This window comes from Temnothorax curvispinosus, unplaced genomic scaffold (genome assembly GCF_003070985.1).
Source record: "Temnothorax curvispinosus isolate PA1 unplaced genomic scaffold, ASM307098v1 QBEX01014781.1, whole genome shotgun sequence".
Taxonomy (NCBI): domain Eukaryota; kingdom Metazoa; phylum Arthropoda; class Insecta; order Hymenoptera; family Formicidae; genus Temnothorax; species Temnothorax curvispinosus.
The window spans coordinates 847,811-867,744 of record NW_020224561.1 but is presented as its reverse complement, the minus strand read 5'-3'; the positions used below and the strand labels follow the sequence as shown (position 1 = coordinate 867,744).

At 37.2% G+C, this 19,934-nt stretch overlaps 1 protein-coding gene across 1 annotated transcript in view; it reads left to right on the top strand.

The window, feature by feature from the left end:
• Window positions 1-19,934, top strand: part of LOC112464965 — a 40,248-nt gene that overhangs the window by 19,001 nt on the left and 1,313 nt on the right. The window contains exons 2-13 of the mRNA XM_025032279.1: window positions 8,290-8,493; window positions 8,915-9,007; window positions 10,591-10,776; window positions 10,856-10,894; window positions 12,965-13,156; window positions 15,123-15,217; window positions 16,360-16,593; window positions 16,986-17,423; window positions 18,053-18,309; window positions 18,997-19,175; window positions 19,488-19,613; window positions 19,718-19,909. Of these exons, the coding sequence (XP_024888047.1) occupies window positions 8,290-8,493; window positions 8,915-9,007; window positions 10,591-10,776; window positions 10,856-10,894; window positions 12,965-13,156; window positions 15,123-15,217; window positions 16,360-16,593; window positions 16,986-17,423; window positions 18,053-18,309; window positions 18,997-19,175; window positions 19,488-19,613; window positions 19,718-19,909 (2,235 nt within the window). The remainder of the gene's footprint in view (window positions 1-8,289; window positions 8,494-8,914; window positions 9,008-10,590; window positions 10,777-10,855; window positions 10,895-12,964; window positions 13,157-15,122; window positions 15,218-16,359; window positions 16,594-16,985; window positions 17,424-18,052; window positions 18,310-18,996; window positions 19,176-19,487; window positions 19,614-19,717; window positions 19,910-19,934) is intronic.

Genomic DNA, 19,934 nt, shown 5'->3' with positions numbered 1-19,934 from the left:
TTTTTGGAATCACTATACGATGATTTTTAACGGAGTTATAAACGAGCAAAGTCAAAATGTCTATTTTATCTTCAGTTCTCGACAACTTGATTTAAAAAATTGAAATCATGATCTAAAAAAGGATTTTGTAGAGAAAACTTCAGACTTTAACATAAAAGAGTCAAATAATTTGTTCAGATCTTTTTTGTGCACATGTTACGCTCACAAAGTGACAAGAAAATTTCCCATTTTGTCGAACTTGTCGTTTTCTGTCCCCATGTTAAAATTACCAGGTTTGAAGAAAGCAAAAAACAGAGCTGTGACCTTTTAAACGTAAAAATTTGAAGCTTTAAAACCCTTTTTTTTAGATTTAGATTCCCAATACTTTTAAACAAATTTACAGTAAAATTTGCTTATGTTTCAATTTTTTTTAATCCTTTAATTATTTGGCGGAGTATATTTTAATGGATAAGGAATGAGAAATATAAATTTAAAAATAATTTTTATTTTTTATCATGTTTTATTACATCCATACAATGAACGATGAACATATATGTTGGAAATTCATATATGTAAATAGTAAACTAACAATGCTTCTGGATTATTCTTTTGTTAGTTTTTTTATAATAGCATGTATCCTATTTATAGCCCGAAGCGATACATCCTGCTTGCTTGATATCTTTGAAATTCGTCTTGTGTGCACATCTGTTTTGATTAAGGTTGCCTCATCTCGCCGCTCTGACGAACAATTTGTCACTGCCGCGTGCTTATTTCCATGTTTCGTTGCAGAGACGGATGCATTCTGCGACAAATTTTAGTCTATCGCTTGAACGGATGTTTCCTTTTCTCTAGGACTTTCTTTGTCTTTAGAATTTATTGATGCTGATAGGAATTGTTCTTGCATTGATTGTGTGTAAGTTAAGTCTTTAGCTTTATTATGTATTTGAGACTTTCTCAAGAAGAGGAAATATAAATTGTACTTTTTATTTGTTACAGATACAAATTATATATCTTCTAAAATTTTAATTTCACTGAATGTTCTTAATTATTATTCAATAATAGATGATCTTTACCATTCAAACACAGTTAACGAAACGAACACAGTGCAAACGTTTTAAAAGCCGATTTATGTGCTTTGTAAATTTATAATTTATTTTAAGCTTTGAAAATAAAGGCAACATCAGGGTAATAAAGCCAGCGTTTGAAAGTTCTGAAATATCTTTAACGTAATTTTCCTATATTTAATGATGAGAAATCACGGCGTTGCACGACATAATTAATAATGGGTTTGCGTCGCGTAAAGATCCTTCATATAACCTATGTTACACAACACATGGTCTGATTACCTACTGTCGTCGAAAATATGAAAGGAACAAGAATTTTTTGGACAATTAAGAAACGATGACGTTTCTTAATTGTAAATTTAACATTTCAGACTTTGCATCGTAATAACTCCGCTCGTAGGGCACGTAGCGGAAAAATAAAAACACTTTTATTACATAATTCAAACCCAAGCTATCGATTGGGTCTACTCAGAACTTGATCGGTTGAGCGGTTATTGAGATCTAATAACATCGAGTGCTCGCAACTCGTCGCGTCGCGTAAAAGAGTCACGGTGCGGTCTCGCTTCGCGTGTGTACTTGGCGCGAGACACTACCCGCGTGTCTCTTGATAAAGAAATTTTTTATAAAAAAAGAACTATTGTGAAAATAGTTTACATTTATACGATCACATAAGTTTAATTAATATTTGCGAAAATAATATTCTTTAAACAAATGAATAATTATAATGGTGTTAAATATTTCAATTATTATTTTATACTAATATTATTCAAACATTTCACATGTATCATTTTACATATTATTTTATATAAATTAAGTATGTTTCTCATACATATTTAATATCGAAATATTTGAATTTAGATCGAAAATTATTATATTTCGTACAGATGTCCGGAGAGAGTGATAGAGAGCGAGGGAAAGAGAAAAAAAAAAAAGAAATGGAAAGAAGAGTCTCGAATTAAATTGTGGTAACAAGCAATACGGTTTCATCGCAGAGGTGGTACGTTCGTTCACTCGCGTACATATCGCGAATTCGTTAATTACAGGTTGCCCTTTTACTTAACTTTTACTCGAAAGCCCTCTCACCGCGCCGGTGAGAATCTTCGTATCCGGTTACCAGGTGGCTTCAAGCAGAGTCAAAAGTCGTGGGTCGGCCGCGGTGGCTCCTCTCTCCTCTCTTTCTGGCCCTGTGCCGATCTTTTTCTTCCTGGCTTGATCCACCGCCTTTCGCCTTTTCGTCCTGTCGGACAACCTCCTCGACTTCCTATAAGGCCAAGGTCTTTTATCAGGGAGGTCGTACCGTCAAATGAAAAAAAGAAGGAGATAATCACCGTTGGTGTATCCCTTCTCGAGTCGCTATTTGCGATCGTGACTCAACGGGATAATCGCTTACGGGAGAACGTTTGCTTTGGCATTCATAAATTTCTCCACCCGTTGATTTCTTTCTCAAATAAGCCATTGTATTCTTTGGGATAGAATTGTTGTACGAGAATAAGGCCTCGCTTAGTAATTGCAGTTAAATTCAGCAGTAACGTGTTTCTTTTGCTTGTTTGAAATTTAAGATTTTAGAATTAAATGGAATTTAAAGATTTATATAAAAATTTATATACATATAATTTATTGTATAATATTGTAGAAAACATATTACACACATACTTATATATTTTTTAAACACTGCTATTGTTATTAAAATATTTAAACAATGTTTATAAAATGGATTTTTGATTGATAATTCCATCAGCTTTTTATATATTTTTAAAATAAATACTGCCCCATGTGTGGTATAGTTACAATTTTAATTTAAATTCTCAAAGTCATTACTTTAATTAATGCCTGTAATAAATTAAAACAAATGTATCGTGTATTTAATGTTTTTTCATGGAGCCGATACCTAGAAGATAATCATTATTTTATTATGTTGTACGAGAGTGTTTTTATTATAGGTTAAACTATAAAATTATAAACATTTTTTACACAGTACAAAAAAAAATAAATGTAAATTTCAGCATTCCGTGTGATCTAATGTAGTCCCGAAAAAAAAAAAATACATATAATTTTCCATATTCCATATTTGTCGTCAGTAAAACACGTGTTATCCACTTCAAAGAATCTCGGATGCACGATTATTAATTGGACGCAATCACGCGATATTTACTCGCGATACGTCGATCCACCGCGAATTTATCGTCGTGCACTAGCTGATTTATCAGTAGCGGGGAGAATCCGATTTATCAGTGTGTCCCAGGCGCGGACCTGGTGGAGATCGACGCGATTCAGAAGCCAATCGGCCAATTTCGTTCGCGCGACATTTCGAAAGAACGAGATTGCAAGCGTAGCGATCCGATCTGTTTGCGGTACACGAGAGATCCGTAGATGTTATGTGCGAGACCGGCAGCGTTTAGTCGCCCGTCCGATGTCGCGCGCGACTTTATCAAGAACATATAATCCGAACAATCAGTTTTACAGCGATTGCATTGTCTGTTGAGACAAGCGTTATTTAAACTGTCGTGATATCAGTCACTATAGTCAACAAGATCGATTTGATTGGAAAGATATAAGAGGAATATCGAGCTTTGAAAAGTTTATGCATCTTTTTCATGTATTCTAGTTTGTATTGTGATAATTATTATAATTTTATATATTAATCTTATTGTTTCAGTAATAGAATGAAGAATTAGTGATCGTCATTTTAATTAGCGGATATCATTTTAACTGCTAAATGTAAAGTATTCGCACACCTATGCATAAATGATGATAATACACGATGAGTAGACAAGGACACAATGTGGTCAGACATCGATCATTCGCTCTCTTTACTTTGCTACCGAGCTCTAATATGAGATAGCTAAGAGGTGCTTTTCATATATTTTTATTGTAGCTTATATACTTTGAAGAGTTATTTTAACAATTAATTTGAGAGAGATAAAAAATAATGGAGAGCTATCAGCTTTTGTTCCGATCACAATTACTTACCCGCGCCGCGCGGTAGTCCTCTTCGTAGTATTTTCCGGAGAGGTTCGGCAAATAAATAAATGTCCGACTGGTTGAAGCAAATAGAAGCTGCTGCGCAAGCACACACCGAGTACATTCGCTACGGTTCCCAAGAACGAGCAATTGGATAGAAGCGGCCGTTAAGTTTTCCGGCATTATTTCCGACAGGTATCGTTGATCGTTGTCAAATACACGTAATTCTTAAATTATTATCTTTTCAGAACAATATCTTAAAAAAATAATAATAAAAAATTGTTTTGTAAAAATATCGCTAACTTTTATTAGCCCAAATATTGGAAGAAGAATAAACGCTTTTATTTTTGCATTGACTGCTCGCAAACGTTTTTCATCTTATACGTTTTTCGTTTTTTGTCTTATAAATTCTTACTAGACGTGGCGAAAGCTAGCTCATTCAAAAGTTCCGAGAAAAACGTTTTATGCATTAGAATCATGAAAATTTATCGCTAACTAGACATTGACTTTGTAGCTAAAACAAAGATTACCCGGCACGACTACCAACAGCCTCCGCGACGTCGTCGTCAATTCTCTCTCGCCAACGCGTCTCTCGTCGGCTCGTTCGCCGCGTACCATGGACCGAGTGCGTACGTGCGTGCGTGTAATGGTTACGTTACGGTCCGTGCTATTCCATCGAGAGACGAGGAGTCGGGCGAGGAGGTACGCGGGAGGGATACGGATGGGAAGCTAAGGCCAGAGTTCGCTCCATTCATATCGTCGTCGCGGGTACCGATCGGTCGGCAGCACACCGTCGCGTCGCGTCGCACGTGCACTTGGTAGTGAGTGCCGACTTGGCGATGAGATGCTACGTATACGATAGTGATGCGGTGACTCACACGATTTTCTCTCGCGCTCAGAAACGGATGGGCCTCTCCTTCGTTCGAGAATATATTATCTTCAAGTTCTCTATGAGAAATCATGAAAATACTTGATAAAAAATAATTTACATTTGTGAAAATTCTGTAAAGGCATTTTAAAAATTATATGATATTCAAACTAGGAGCTGTGTTTTGAAGACCGACAATAAATCGGCGCACAGTTTACTGACAATGAATTTGGAAAAAGTATAACAAAATTCACACAATATTATTATTAGCCTATTATTATTAGGCTTGATTAGGATCAAGTCCAGACCGTAAATTATATTGTTTCTCTCTAATTGATTGCATATTATAATGATCGTGTTTCACTTATTATTATTATAATTATATGAAAAATAAATTATTATAGAAATTTAATATAGAAATTTATTTGTATACAATATAAACACACACATGCATACGCAACAAAGATTCGAGAATAAATAACAGACTAGCTTGAAAAGTTAATATTAGGCACGGCAATTAAATTATTATCTTCAAATTGTAAATTACACAGAGAGATTGGAAGCGCGAAGAAGGACTGACAAATTAGTCTTTAAACATTCTTAATTTTAAATCAATTATTTCTCACCTCTTCAACTTAGATCTGGCGATACTTTCCATTAGCAGGAAACAGGATAATAACAACTAACGGCGCTAATGTACGTATATGTCAACCTGTATTTCAACGGACGTCACGATACATGTACGCCGCGCGCTAATGAAATCTGCAGAAACACGCACACACCCGGTCGCAGGGACACACGGCTTACAGTCGCTCCTGCACGTCGTCCTGGCGGAACGACGACGCTCACGTTCGCTGAGAAGTGCTCGTAACAAAATCTTCGCGTTGCAGGATCTCCTTGTCCAATGTAGCGGGATTAAAATCCTCTCGGCGAGAGAGAGCCGTCTTCCTCCCCGGCACCGGCGGGAGAGGACTTCCGGTTTTGCGCCATTAACTAACTTGGCTTGTTTCTCGCTTGGCGCGAGCTTCTCCTGGCCAAGCCTGGAGTGTCCTTTACTATACTGCGGCCCCTCAGCGGCGCTGTACTTTACGTTCCCGGGACTAATGACGGCTCTAACATCACCCGCTGCATCCATCGAGTTATGTTGCTCGAGAACGCGACGAGAGAGAGAGAGGCGCCAATATGTAAGCGAGAGGACGGAGAGGGTTGGTGGTTATTAGACACGTTTCTTGTCCCTGCCGTATTCTCGATGCGTACGGTTTAACGACGGAATAATAGCAGTCGCACCCGGATTATGGTACTTATAGTGTCCTTAGACGCAAATTAACTTTGGAATCATCGAGCTAAGATGTTCTTATATATTTCAAGTCTTGGGAGGGCCAAACGTCATCCAATCTTTGTTAATTAATGCAATTTTTTGTATTAAAAAATTAATCTTCTTTCGATTTTAACACTAAGCGCTACCTTACATGTGATATTTCGTAAGCAACAAGAAAATATTTAAGTTTAATTTTAATATTTAATTGTTGTTTAAAACATTTTACATCTTTATCTCATATGTACAAATATAATATTTGTCTTTGAAAGTAACAATAGACCTTACAGCCTTTTATGTTCACCAAACATAACAAATGTGCATATGCAAAGAGTATTGCGAATAGTAATTGCAAGCTTTCAAGAACAGCCTCGGTCGATGATATTATAGCAATTTTGGGTTCTATAATACGATGTTCTCTCGAATTTCCAGCAAATCGCTATCATAAGTGGCTATCATACTCCGCAGCGAACGTGTCTCAAGTTAATCGATTGCACAAAACATATTCACCCACCCCCTCCTTCCCGGGAACTTCTATAGATTAAGTGTCGCTCGTTTTAACATCGCTTTCTAGCTACTCGATATCGCAGGATGAAATCAGTGTCAATCCTGACCGAAAGCCCTCGGGCGCCTTCGTTGCGAGGTGCACGCGGAATTTATATTGAAAATTCCATTTTCGGAAGGGCCGACGTCGCTCACGGCCGAGCGTGCAAATATTTCCGAAGCTTAAGTCCGTGTTATAACGATTTTTTCGACGTTTTGGCGTACGCGCTCGGAATTGAAGTAGGGCCTTTCAACATTTTCCATGCGCTTCGTTTCGATCAGACCAGATCGCCGTAGCTTAAATCGTTAGTTTTTTTTCATACACGATAGTCGAAAATGCTGTTGCTTATATTATTTAAAAGTTTAAATTATAATAATCGGAATTTTGAAGCGTTTACTTTTCTGATTCATTCTGTAGCTTTTCTGTATATCAATCAGTGTAACGGAATGTCAAGTCTCAAATTTTCACGCATATTCTCTTTCAAGTCTCTGTTTCTTAAACAAATAAAATGGAAGGCAGAGTTTTGTCTAACTTAAAAGTTAAAATGCAATCCGCATACTTCTGACACTTGGACGATAAGATTGAATGAAGTATATGCGTTCAAGTAATTTCTGAATTCTCCTTCTGAGGAGTTTTCTTCCGAAGGAAATGCTCTTAACTGAAAAGTTAAACGCGTGTCTTCGGCTATGCGATTATGGTCTTCCGGTAATTGTTTTAGCTGTCGCCAATGTAACTTTCGGCGACTGCGCTCGCGTCGCGTGCGAAAGTTCCGCTGGCGTTAATTAACTACTAATTGGATTTTATTAATTGGAGCCCTGCCGCCGTGGGCTCGCAGCACACTCACCAACCGTTGCATTGTCTATGTTAATAGACAGTATACTGCAGATCACTGTGTATTCCCTCTCAAGTTAGGGTATAATGCATCACAGAACAAGACTGGACCACCGAGATACCAGGAAGAAAGTCGAACAAAAGTTCAACCGGCTTGATCCGATGTTGTTAACGAGTCACGAATTTATACATATAACACGAACAGCCGGCAAATAAAACTGCATCGTAATTTTTTTTTATTTCTTTTATGCGTACAGGAATCCATAGATATTTCAATCCGCGTATTTAAACTTAATTATTAACATCCTTAATTAAACTTCGCTTACACATTTGCGAAGCAATGTAATTGAAATATAAAGAATGAACATAGTTCATTCAAAATTAAAGATTTGCACAAGAATTTCAGATTTATCATGAACAAAGCAACGTACGAAAAAATATAGTAAATATATAAAGGCACGAGAGAAAAATATTCGACTTCTTGTTACACATTTCTGTTCAGCGCGCGTAGAAAAATTGTTTTAAAAAATTTATAATTGTTGCCGCATACGAACGAGCGCGGGCATGTACTTAATCTCGGGAGCATAACGCTCCGAAATTCCGGGCACGTTATTGCGCGCCGCACCGCGCGAGACACCGTGTATATTTCTGCGAGTTTCGATAACCCGGCCCGGCACACTATAATTAAAGTTTTGTTACGTAACGAGAAATTTACTCGCGATCGCAGGATGCAGATACGAGGGTCGCCGATATCAGGAAGGAACGGCTGTGGGTACGTCCGAGCCCTGCTTGCAGTGCCGGTGCACCGAAGGCGCATTGAGATGCCGGCTCCGAGTGTGTCCGCGATTGCCGAATCCATCGCCGCCCGGCTGTCACGTTCGTTCGCCGGCCGAGAATGTATGTTGCGCCGAGCTGGTATGCGGCGAATCACGTTAGTACGATGATATCCCTCTGATTAATCGATACCTTATCGATACGACCGGCACGCGATCGGCAGGAGGACCGAAAAGTCCTTATTCCGAATAGAATTCGGGAAATTGTAGGGAAATACTACATATTTTTCTATAAAATGCTTTGTATAAATAAATAATATATATTTAAATATATAATATATAATAATATTATAAATTACAAATGATATTATAAATTAATAAATTTTTCGTAAATTCTAATATAATTGTTCGATATTAAATTTTTAATTCGTGCGAGTTAGATAGGAGGTGTCTATATCCCTCGCCTTGTTTCTTTTACCTATAAAGTTTGTCTGAAACGCATAAAAGTTTCGGCTTCGCGGTAAAGCAGATTAAAGAGTTAATCGTGGCTAGGGTTTAAATTTATTATCTGACTCACAGGCGACGTCGAGAATATGTTGCGGAGAGCCAGTGTACAAACGAACATGGAAGCTGAGGATGAGGAGAAGCATGCTCACCACTCACGTACGGAAGGTATTTCTATTTTGTTGATTTTGTACTTTGTTATTTGTTCTTCCCGGTAATGTGTCGCTATATATTGTACAAATAATTGCCTTCTTTATGCTGTGCTGCACTTATCTGATAAAATGACGATACAACGTCAATATTACGTACCTTAAATACGCTGTAACAAGATAACGTACAACAGCGGATAATTCATAATTTTCGATAGTTACTTAAATGTAGAAAAATCGATTCGTTTTCTCTTCCCGAGTGACTGTATTATAAATTGCGACTGTATTCGGGGTTAAATTAGCGGCGCGCTATTATTTTTAATAATTTCCATTCTAACTCCGTCTCTCTGAAAAGAGCGTCTGGGCTATCTCTGCGGTAAATAAATGAGCCTCGTTACACTCGAGTAAACTTGGGTAAATAAATTGAGGAAGGTAGAGAAGAACACTCGGCTAAACTCGGGCATAACACAGAAGGGGTTAAGATGGCTCGTTACTGCTGAAACGAACGTAATTTTAAATTAATTCGGGATTTCTTTGTTGCTGCAAGGTTTATGCCAGTACATTCTTTCATTTCTACGCGGTACAACATTGGCCTGGGCATTGTAACATTTTACCGTAACACTGTTTTCATTTGCAATAATAAAATAAAGTTCTACACACGTACGTTATATTACAACTAAGGGATACAATTATACAATTAATTCGACGTTGCTTTACTTATTTTTATTATTATTAATTTTATTTAACTTTATTAATGACAATAAGAAGATTATTATTTATTAACTAACAACTTTTGAATTTTTTATTTAACATTATTGTATTATTTTTAATCGTACAAGTGAATTAATTTAAGCGGTTCTCGTGAAAGCTCGTGGAGCTTACAAAATCTGTTTATAAAACTAAAATTCCAAGTTAAGAAGTATACATATAACAGAATTAAACATATTAAATATTAAAACACAATAGCATTTCGTCGGTTGTATTTTCCCTTGAGACAACAACCTTTTACCGTTACTTTATAAATATATACAGCCTTTCTGTCTTTCTTGAAAGCATTGTTAAATAAATTATCGAGCACCAAGAAACTTCGCCAAAGTTCAACGAAGCTCACGTACTATCTCACGGACAAGAACGATCTTAACGAGAGCAATTTAACGTGAATTCCAAAAACTTCATTCAGTGCTCGATTGCAATTAAAGATTAACTGCAGTTGTATATAGATCTTCTCGTTTTTTTTATTTTCTGGAAACAAACATAGAACACGTCAGATATAAAACGGCATCTATAAATAACAGGTAAAAAGGAATAACAAATACTACATCAAAAAGAGATAACAATAACCAAGTATACTAAGAATCTACAAACTAACGTAATGAAACCGAAAATCATGAAACAAATAAGATACAAGGTAATATAATTAAAAGTTTCAGGTGTAAAATGCGAAAATTGCGTATTTACAAAAAAAAAAACATTCTGCTTACTTGGTATTTTTTTCGTTTCTTTCGAAGCGTGTAACAACGCTTTAAATTTTTGCGTCAAAACTTTCGTTTCTTTAATTAGTGAAATGGGTAATGAATTCAAAATTAATTTTAAATATATTAGGATGTCTGCACGACGGGATTCGATATGGCTCGGGGTCGGCGATGATGGGCTCGCGCCGATGCGAATACTGCTACTGCATATCCGGCTCGAGGAGATGCGTACGACCCAAGTGCCTGCTGCCTCTACCGGGATGCACCCCGCTGTACGCGCCCCATTCCTGCTGCCCGGTCGCCTATAACTGCACCCGTGAGTGTACTTTTATCACGGCGACGTCGTGGAGTTACTTAAAGTACCTTACCAATGGCCCTCCTTATTTCTTTTCAAGACCACCATCCGTCCACAATGGCGCCGGTATCGGGGAACGGTGAGTTCAAATTGTTGTCATTTACGAGTTAGTCCACTTAACTGAATTCGAGGAAGCGGACGCCGCCAGTCGAGAAATTTCCCGGAAACTCGATAGCGCAATCGAAAGCTTCGTGCTGTTACGCGAAGGTATATTTAGCCCGCAATTTTTGATTAAATCTAATGAAACTCCAATGAAACATAAGAGATATAAAAATTTCAGTAAAATATTATTTTTACTTTTAATGATTAATTAAAATCCATGCGAAGGATATATAAGTAGATGTCTTCCAATTCCTATATTGAATCAGGAGTATTCAGGAACTTCTGCGTAAGAGCGAAGAAAGCTCTTTATATACAAATTGAACGCTAATAGAGATAGCGTAACATGATAAATGTGATACAGCGAGCAAAACGGAGATTGTTTTACATACATTGGCATCGTATATGAGCGAGTAACGTATTAAAGTTCGCCCGTGGAAATAGAAAACTTGAAGAAAATCAGGTCTATTAGGGATTATTCCGAAATTTACCGCCGCGCGACTAAAGCTCTCCGCCGAAGCACGCTCTCGAAAGTTGTGATGAAATGTGTAACTTAATAACGAAGAGTTACTGCTGACGTTATATCACCCCACGACACTTGCTCCACAAGGATTCTACCTCCAGATAGCCGACGAGGTTCATTTAATGCTGGGTCTCATCGCCCGGCGGTTTAAGCTGTAAGTTGCAAGAAAATACCGTAATGATGTACTATTCGAAGTAACGTATGTATAAATATTTTGAAGCAAGTGCACGAATTGCTAAACATTTTAAAAATATTTTTGTATGTATCTTAATCAGGGTCCTCGATTAGGAAATTCTAAACAAACTTAACATCTTTATTTCCTAATACATTTAATTTAAAGTATATATAGAATATATATATAAAAGTATATAAAGTATATATATATAATAATTAAGATTCTGAAGATACTTTTTTAAATTATTTTCAAATCCAACTTAAACAAACTGGATTACATTTTCGTTATTTATTCTAATTTTAAATCGTTTATAAAATAGTTAACTCAGCATCGAAGCTCTCGATCTTTTCTCTCAATTCTATCGATATTTGCTTCGCTTCCGGGAAAAACGCGTGACCTCAGTACACGAGAAGTGGCCGATATTCCCGAAGGATGATATCCCCGAAGAATGAGCACCGAAGGAATAGTCTCTGGATTCTCTCGTTATGGGATCCGACAACTATAGAGGAACGTGTAACGCGATAAAGAAGAGTCAGGAGGTACCTCCCGCGACACTTTGCTCCGGAGGGAAACTGCGAGGCCGGCGTTTCGGATAGCCGAGGTTGCCGTTCATTTAACGCCCGGTTTCACCGCACGGCCGCTTAAATTTAAGCCGGGCTTAAGCTTCGGGTTCGCTACGACGACGCCACGGCTGTCACTGGCTGCCGGGACATTCGGGGATGGCTTAATTTTAAACGGGGCACCACCGAAAACCACCTCCCTCCCCGTCGCGACGGGTGGGCGACGTTGCGGCCTTGCCGTCCGCGTCGCGATGACTGACCATGAAGTCGGTAAATAACGATTCGAACCACGGCGGCTCGTTAATTCTCCCGGACAGACAAACATCCTCGGAGGTCCTATTACGGGCTAACACGGCGACGCCATCAAAAGAGCGACGTTATGCGAAGTTATGCTCCAGAGCGTATAGCTCCGTTCAAACAAGATAAAACCTTCAGCGAAGGTATAGGAACGTGCGATCCGTTATATTTCTACGAAGTCCTTTGAGACTCAAAATGGAGACTAAGATCGAAGTTACTATAATCTTACGATTATAGTAATTTACGGATTATTACATTTTTATTTGAGATTTAAATGGATCCAGTTAAATTTCAGTGATATACATCCCTATGCCGTATTTCTTCTTTCTTTTCCGCGCTATCGAAGTTCCAGAAATCTGGATAGTACTGGACGGAACATCCGGATATTCGGGCCTCGAACATCCGGATGTTCGCGGTAGTCTCTGCGCGAGCAGCGCGACGGAAGAAACGTGCTCACGTTCTCACGACTCTCACGGCACATATGATCGTCTCCAGGATGTCGCGTGGGCGAGCGCGTTTACGTCGAGGGCGAGATGGTTCGCGACATCGAGTGGAAGGCCTCATGCGACAATTGTTTCTGCGCGATGGGCGCCATACGGTGCGTTCCACTTGCGTGCGCCCCACCTCTTCAAGGCTGCAGCCCGATCGTGCGAGAAGGACAATGCTGCCCGTCCACCTACAACTGCAGTGAGTTTCACGCAAATTCGCGCATTCGGGGATTGTCCCACGCTCACACGCTACCCTACGGGCAGAGCTCACGCCCGGATTGTGTTTTCCGCTGAATTAATCGTGAAATTCCTTGGTCGGAAATATTGCCTTTCATTTTCAGACCATTATTAAATATCAGGGGGAAAAACGTGATACTGCAAAAATATCGAAATACGAGACTATTAACGCTTTTTGTAATTCTGATAATAGATAGTGTTTTCACAGAAAATAAACAATGAAATAAAAAAATGAAAAAAAAACGCAAACAATCGTTATAGTTAAAAAATCATTTGATTAGAATGAAAATAATTTCCCGATGCATGTGCATCTCTATAAATATATTTTTGAATGGCCACCATTTCCCTGATTTGTGTATTTCTATTACGCAAATTTTTTTAACTTTTGCGAGTTTAATTTTTTAGCTGCCTCGATTGTTAAGCCTTCTTCAGAGAATTTCAGAGAACTTTTTGCTGGTTGCGTATTCTCTTGTATATTAGTTACAGTGGATCAACAAAGTATTTGCACACCAGTTTTCTTACAATAATTTTATTCAAAGGAATAATACATAATTACGAATTGCATCTATAAATAATTTATTACACATAGTAATTATGTATTATTCCTTAAAATAAAGTTATTGGAAGAAAACTGTGCAAGTACTTTTTTAATCCACTGTATATGTAGAAGCAATCGTCTTTGTTTAATAAAAAATTAAATCCTTTTTTTCATACGTGTATTTTCGAAATATTAGTTTCATGTTGCATATGTGACTATGGTAATGGAAGCCGATCGCAACCGACGCTGAATTGAGTCTCGTTTGGTTAAGGCTCGGTGAAAAAAATATTTTACCGAAAGCGAAAATATTTATTTGATGCATGCCGATGCGAGAGAATAACGAATGCCACCGTCAAAACAGCGTCTCGTTTTCGGGCTTGGGAATATTTCATTCAGCATCCACACGATCTCGCAAAAGGAAAATAAAATATTTTACCCGGTTTTGTTTGTGTGCGTGTGCGCGCGCGCGCGCGCGTAAGCGAATTAAACACGCCGATTCTTGGAAGCGAGAAACATCTGCGAATTAAAAGGGGATTTAATTTCCGCGCGAGAGCGTTTATTCGATACAGTCAATATGGCAGCTCTGCGAGCGCGATAGCCATCGATATTAATATCGTGGCAGATAGAAATATGCATCTACCGAACGAAAATCGGCCAATGACCTGCAAACATCGACTTAAAAGCGCGTTTTATCCACTGACAAATGCCGCTGATATTTTTGCTTCTTGTTTTAAAAAAATATATGTTATTAAAAAATCGTAGCATGACGCGATTTCATTTTATACTATTTTGGGAATCAACATTTCATTTTTGGGTTGCACAAATCGTTCACACACATTTGCTTCTGTATTCTTATAGTCATTAATTTAATCAATATAAAATATCTATTTATACAGTATTTGCCGGATTAATCCTCTTTAATATTTAACTTCTATATTTTTCATACTTTAATAATGAAAAGGGAATAGAATTGAAGATGAGATATGTATGTATCATTTAAATTTAGCACGAAAAGGGAATCAAAACTTAATAAGCCATGCTGTGTAGCGTATTATGCAAGCTCGTTCGTAATTAAAATTCTTCATGATAGCACAATAGCACAGATGTACAGATGTACAGGGATATTTATGTCGGTACAAATTGGACATCTACGATTTTTACTTTTAATTCTGTCCGTTATAATTAACACGCGTCAATCGTGCTTTTTTAATACGGACATACCTACGTCTCGCTCGATAAGGGAAACACAAGCCGGGTTGAGTTTGTCCTAAAAAAATAACACTCTTAGGCTTATTCGTGAGTTTAATTATTATTCACACACATACATATGTATACATACAAATATTCTTTCTTGAGTGTTATTAAGAAACTGAGAGATTAAACGTTCAAGGCGGCAGCATCGAAGTAAAGGCCACCCAAAACTACGCATCTTACGCCTTCGTCAGCAAGGACTACGCTAAGTTCCGCAAGGAGACCAACTTTTTCGTACGTTTTCTCTTCTTCTTCTTCTTTTTCTTCTTTTACGCTTTCCTTGTAGAAACGCAAATTATCGCGTCGCCTTTTTGGCGAATTCTGTTAAATAGTTCTAACTGTTCTAAATAAGCTAAATCCCAAAGTTACCAAATAGTAGGAACATGCTCATGGGATCGAAGTTAAGGGGAGGTGATTTATGTAGTCGGCGGAATTTAATCAATGAAATCTACCCGAAACATTGATTATAAACACGTTAGACATTCGACTTAGTTCAGGAATTTGGAATGAAGCATACCTTATTGGTTCACGTAGCGCGATACGAGTTTCCGATCGGGCGACGACGTATCTATTATGGATGTGTTGCGTTATTATTAATGGGTAGCGGGTCGTTAGTACAGAATACCACTTATGGAGAATTCGATTCTCGCGAGATACACGGGAATCTACTCAGACAATGGAAACAACTGTGCGGCGGATTCCGAGGGTTCGTCACAAACTTGGATTCTTGAACGAGCGCATCAATCGCGCGCCAATACTAAAGAGATAACTTTAAGAGCTGGACTCGATAGTTTCTATCGCAGAATTAAAGGAAGCTTATTTTTCCCATAATTTTTCTGGCACAAATTTGCTGAAGATTTGTATCAATTGCTTATAAAAATTTATATTTCTTACATTATACATAAAAACTTATGTGTATCTGTTTTAATTTATTAAAAATTAAGAATCTTTAATTTTTTTATCTCTAAAAAATTAAAAAAGTTTTACTTCTTTTTATTCACTTTCAGCATATTTCATATTGATTAAAATTATGTATTATTAGACATTATTTATAGCATTCTTGTATAGATTTATGTCCAACACCCGTGCTTCTAGAATTTTTTAGTTAAATGATCTATAACGCGTTCACTTTGCATTACCAATGTCCACATAGTGCTCCAATATCGGAAAAAATTAAGTATTCAATTGAGCTCGAGTCGCCCGATTAAACGCAAACGATTAAGTGAAATCATTAAATTGACTCGGTTGATCGAATTACGAGTAGGCTTTGAAGCGCGCATAGAGTTTAATAAAAAAAAAAGAGAAAGAGAGAGAGATCCCTCTGTGAGGAGATCCTAATCGATTTACGGTACGAGAGCCTGTCATTAATTGTTCAGCCCGCGATTGATCAATCTACGAATCCGCCCGTCGAAGGACGAGGTCACAGAGTGGTCGAGGAACGGATTAGCACCAGCACGATCGATCTCGAGGAGGACTCATCTGTCGTCACCTACTCGACCGCTTGGCCCTCGACCATGGAGACCGACATCATGGACAATGAAATCTTGATAGGGACGGTGGACTATAAATCGACCTTGGAAGTGACGACTGCCGGAACTTCAACGAATGAGGTGATAATAATATGTATGATAATTCGCATAACGAAAGCCTTCCCAGTCTTTTAATCCTTGCGTAATTATCCATTTAGCAAATTAATAGATACATACGTTGCTAACTCAGATGTAAAAATATAATTTGAACGGAGTTATTAATATTGTAACGTATATGTAATACAAATATCTTTCAAATAATTTTAACAACAACAGATAAGAAAATAAACGAAACAAACATTGAATCAGATGATATCTTTCTGCTATTAGTCTCAATAAAAACAGTGCAATTTATCGGAGTGCAATTTTTTTTATCGCTTTAATGCGCTCTACTGTTTTCTTCGGTTCACGAAAGCATAAACCCGATCATAAATCAATTCGACGTTAACAATTATTTTGTTTTCGTTCGCCAGTTATCGAGTAACACTGAATCGACAACCTCATTCGAATCGACCCTGGCGTCCACCAAAGATGCTGATTCTGGCATTGGTTCCTGCATTATGTGCTTAACAAACACGTTCACGGACTCCACGATCATGACGACGGAGGAGCCGTCTAGTACGGATGGCTCGACGATCTCGTTGTCGGAATGGACGACGATGCTTCCTGAATTAGCGCTCGATAATGGAAACGATGAAAACGAGGGTGCCGGCGGGGATGAAAACAAAAACGCGGGCGAAAACGAGAAGCGGAACGAAGACGAGGCTACGGAGAGAGGGACGACGGTGGGAGAGAAAGCGGATATAATTGAGAAAAACAAAGCTACGATGCATCCTTTCGCAATTTCCACGAATGCCCGGAAAACGCTTATTCCTGACGAGAAATTGTCCGAGAACTCTACACTCATTAAGGTAACGACAAAAGGAAGAATAATAATTTGAATTTTCATACGATACCAGTGAGATAGTTTCGTAAAAGTCGCAAGTAAGAAACAATCACAAATTTTTGTACATTTTAATTATTTATTAGTGATTTATTTAGTGATTGGTAGTCTTATGTTAAAAATTATTGCTGCATTGAATATTTCTAATTATATTTACTTGCATAAAAAATTTTTAAATTACGAGATTATCTTGAGAGAATCTTTTTTTTATAAAATGTCCTTTCGATAATAAAGAAATAGGATTATGAAGATAATAGATAATAATGAGAGATTTTTCTCTTAACACTAAAAAATAATACAAATTTCAATAAATTTAACTCACTTTGCGGAAGTAGATTTAAACTAAAGTAAACATTATTTCTAGATTAATTTTGTAATCTCTTAAAATTAGATTTAAATTTTTTTATTTTTTCAAACAATCTGATAACGAAACTTGAAAACAAAACCTAGATTTATGAGTTTGGTTGCAAATTTGATTATTTACTTTCTTTGCTTGTATTCATACATACCTATTTTTTAAATATACAATATGTTTGCTGTAAACTTACCGTAAAAAAGAACAAGTAAGTGTATTATGATTAAACACATATGACATAGAGGACGGAGATCATCGGCAAGAGACCCGTCACCAGTCCATCGTCGATGATACTCATGCCCGACGACATCCTGGTGATGAACGTGACAGTCAAGACGAATGTCTCAGTGGGCCATATACAAGGTGTCACGATAAATCCAATTAGGTCCATTCCGCCCGACATTGAGGCCATCCTGAACATCACTCATCGAGAAAAAGGCGAGGATTATGAGTACGACTACAACGAACGACTTCTGCCGCCGTCGCTGCCGAACGTTAGGTGACTATTATCATATCTCGATCCATCATCATCTCCTATTCCGTCCCGTGATTTGACACCGGACAACCTCCGCTGATTGGAAGTACGAAGGGTATATAGATGTTTTTTTTTTTTTTTTAGACAAATTTCATAATTGCAATATTTTTAGAATGCATTGAAAATATCGGCAGGTGCAACGTAACGCAGTCGATGTAATCGATATAGCGCGTTTTATTTCTTTTTATTAGCCGACACGAAGTGCAATCAATTTTTCACGCTTATAACGGAACCGCTTTTTTGCGAGTTTTGTTGGCCGAGAAATACTGCCGTGAATTAAATTGAAATCGTTTGTCGAAAACAACTGATTGATACCGATTTACGTCGGTTACATTTTTAACGGTAGAAAATGTACAGCACTTTTTTGTGTGCTGTAGTCTTTTCATAAAATTTATTAAGATACACTTTTTTGAACAATTATAATTTGAAAAGTATGATAGACAATCCTCTAAAGAACTAATTTTATTTCTTAAAATTCTAATTAAATTCTTTGAATTCTATTATCTAAATTCTTGAAACATTTTTCTTTTAATTTCTTTTTATATATATATAAGTACATATAACGTATAAAAGTAATTTAAAAATTTAATTAAAACTACAGGTTGTTTTGTAGCTAAATGTATCAATGGAAAATATATTTTGCTATTGTAGGATAATACCCTTTGTGGCGGCAGATGCGTTGGTGAAAGGCAAGGATGTACCCTCATCTGAGACTGGATATCCTCCTGGTTCAGTTGTAGTGCCCCCTGAACTACGACCGACCGATGCTTCCGGCTTTTATGATATTGCAACCCAGGAGAACCGATTTAACCCACCCGTAGAGACCGAAGGTATTTTATGATTCTCTATAAGAAGTCAAATGAATAGTCTAGACGTAAAAATGTACAAATAAAAGATGCTATACAGCCGAGCTAAATATATATATTAAAAGCAATATATTAAAAAACAGTTTTCTTTTTCGCATATCTTTATTTTTCTTTAAAGACGTGAATTTTTTTAAAATACTTTGTATTGTGTAGTTGGATAAAAAATGAGATGCTACCATTGTTTTGTTATTTTAATAGGATTAATTAATTTTGACAAAAATACTGTCGCTCACAATATTTTTTTATAAATAATAAGTAATAGATCTTTATTCGTAGGTGGTTTTGTACCCAGAGAGCCGCCATACTTCGATGTTCCTTACCGCTCCACAGACTTAAATCTTGAGATTGGTACTGGAGTTACTGTAGTTCCACAAATTACAAATCCACATCGAAAGAATAACGGTATGCATCCTTAATTAATTGCTAATCTGTGAAAAATCTGATAAATTAAACCGCAGTAGAACTATAATATACATCATTAATTGCGGCTTGTTTTGTCGAACTAGATTTATCGAGTAAGTGCCATTTTGAAGATATGGAATACCGTCACGGTGCGATCTTGCCACGTACCGCTTTTTGCATAATCTGCATGTGTTATTATGGGGACGTCGTCTGCTCCTCGGAGAAGTGTCCGCCATTGAAAATTGGTTGTCGCAGAATTAATTCCGAGGAGAAGTGTTGCGGAAAAATTGTTTGTGGTATATTTCATATCGTCGTATAATA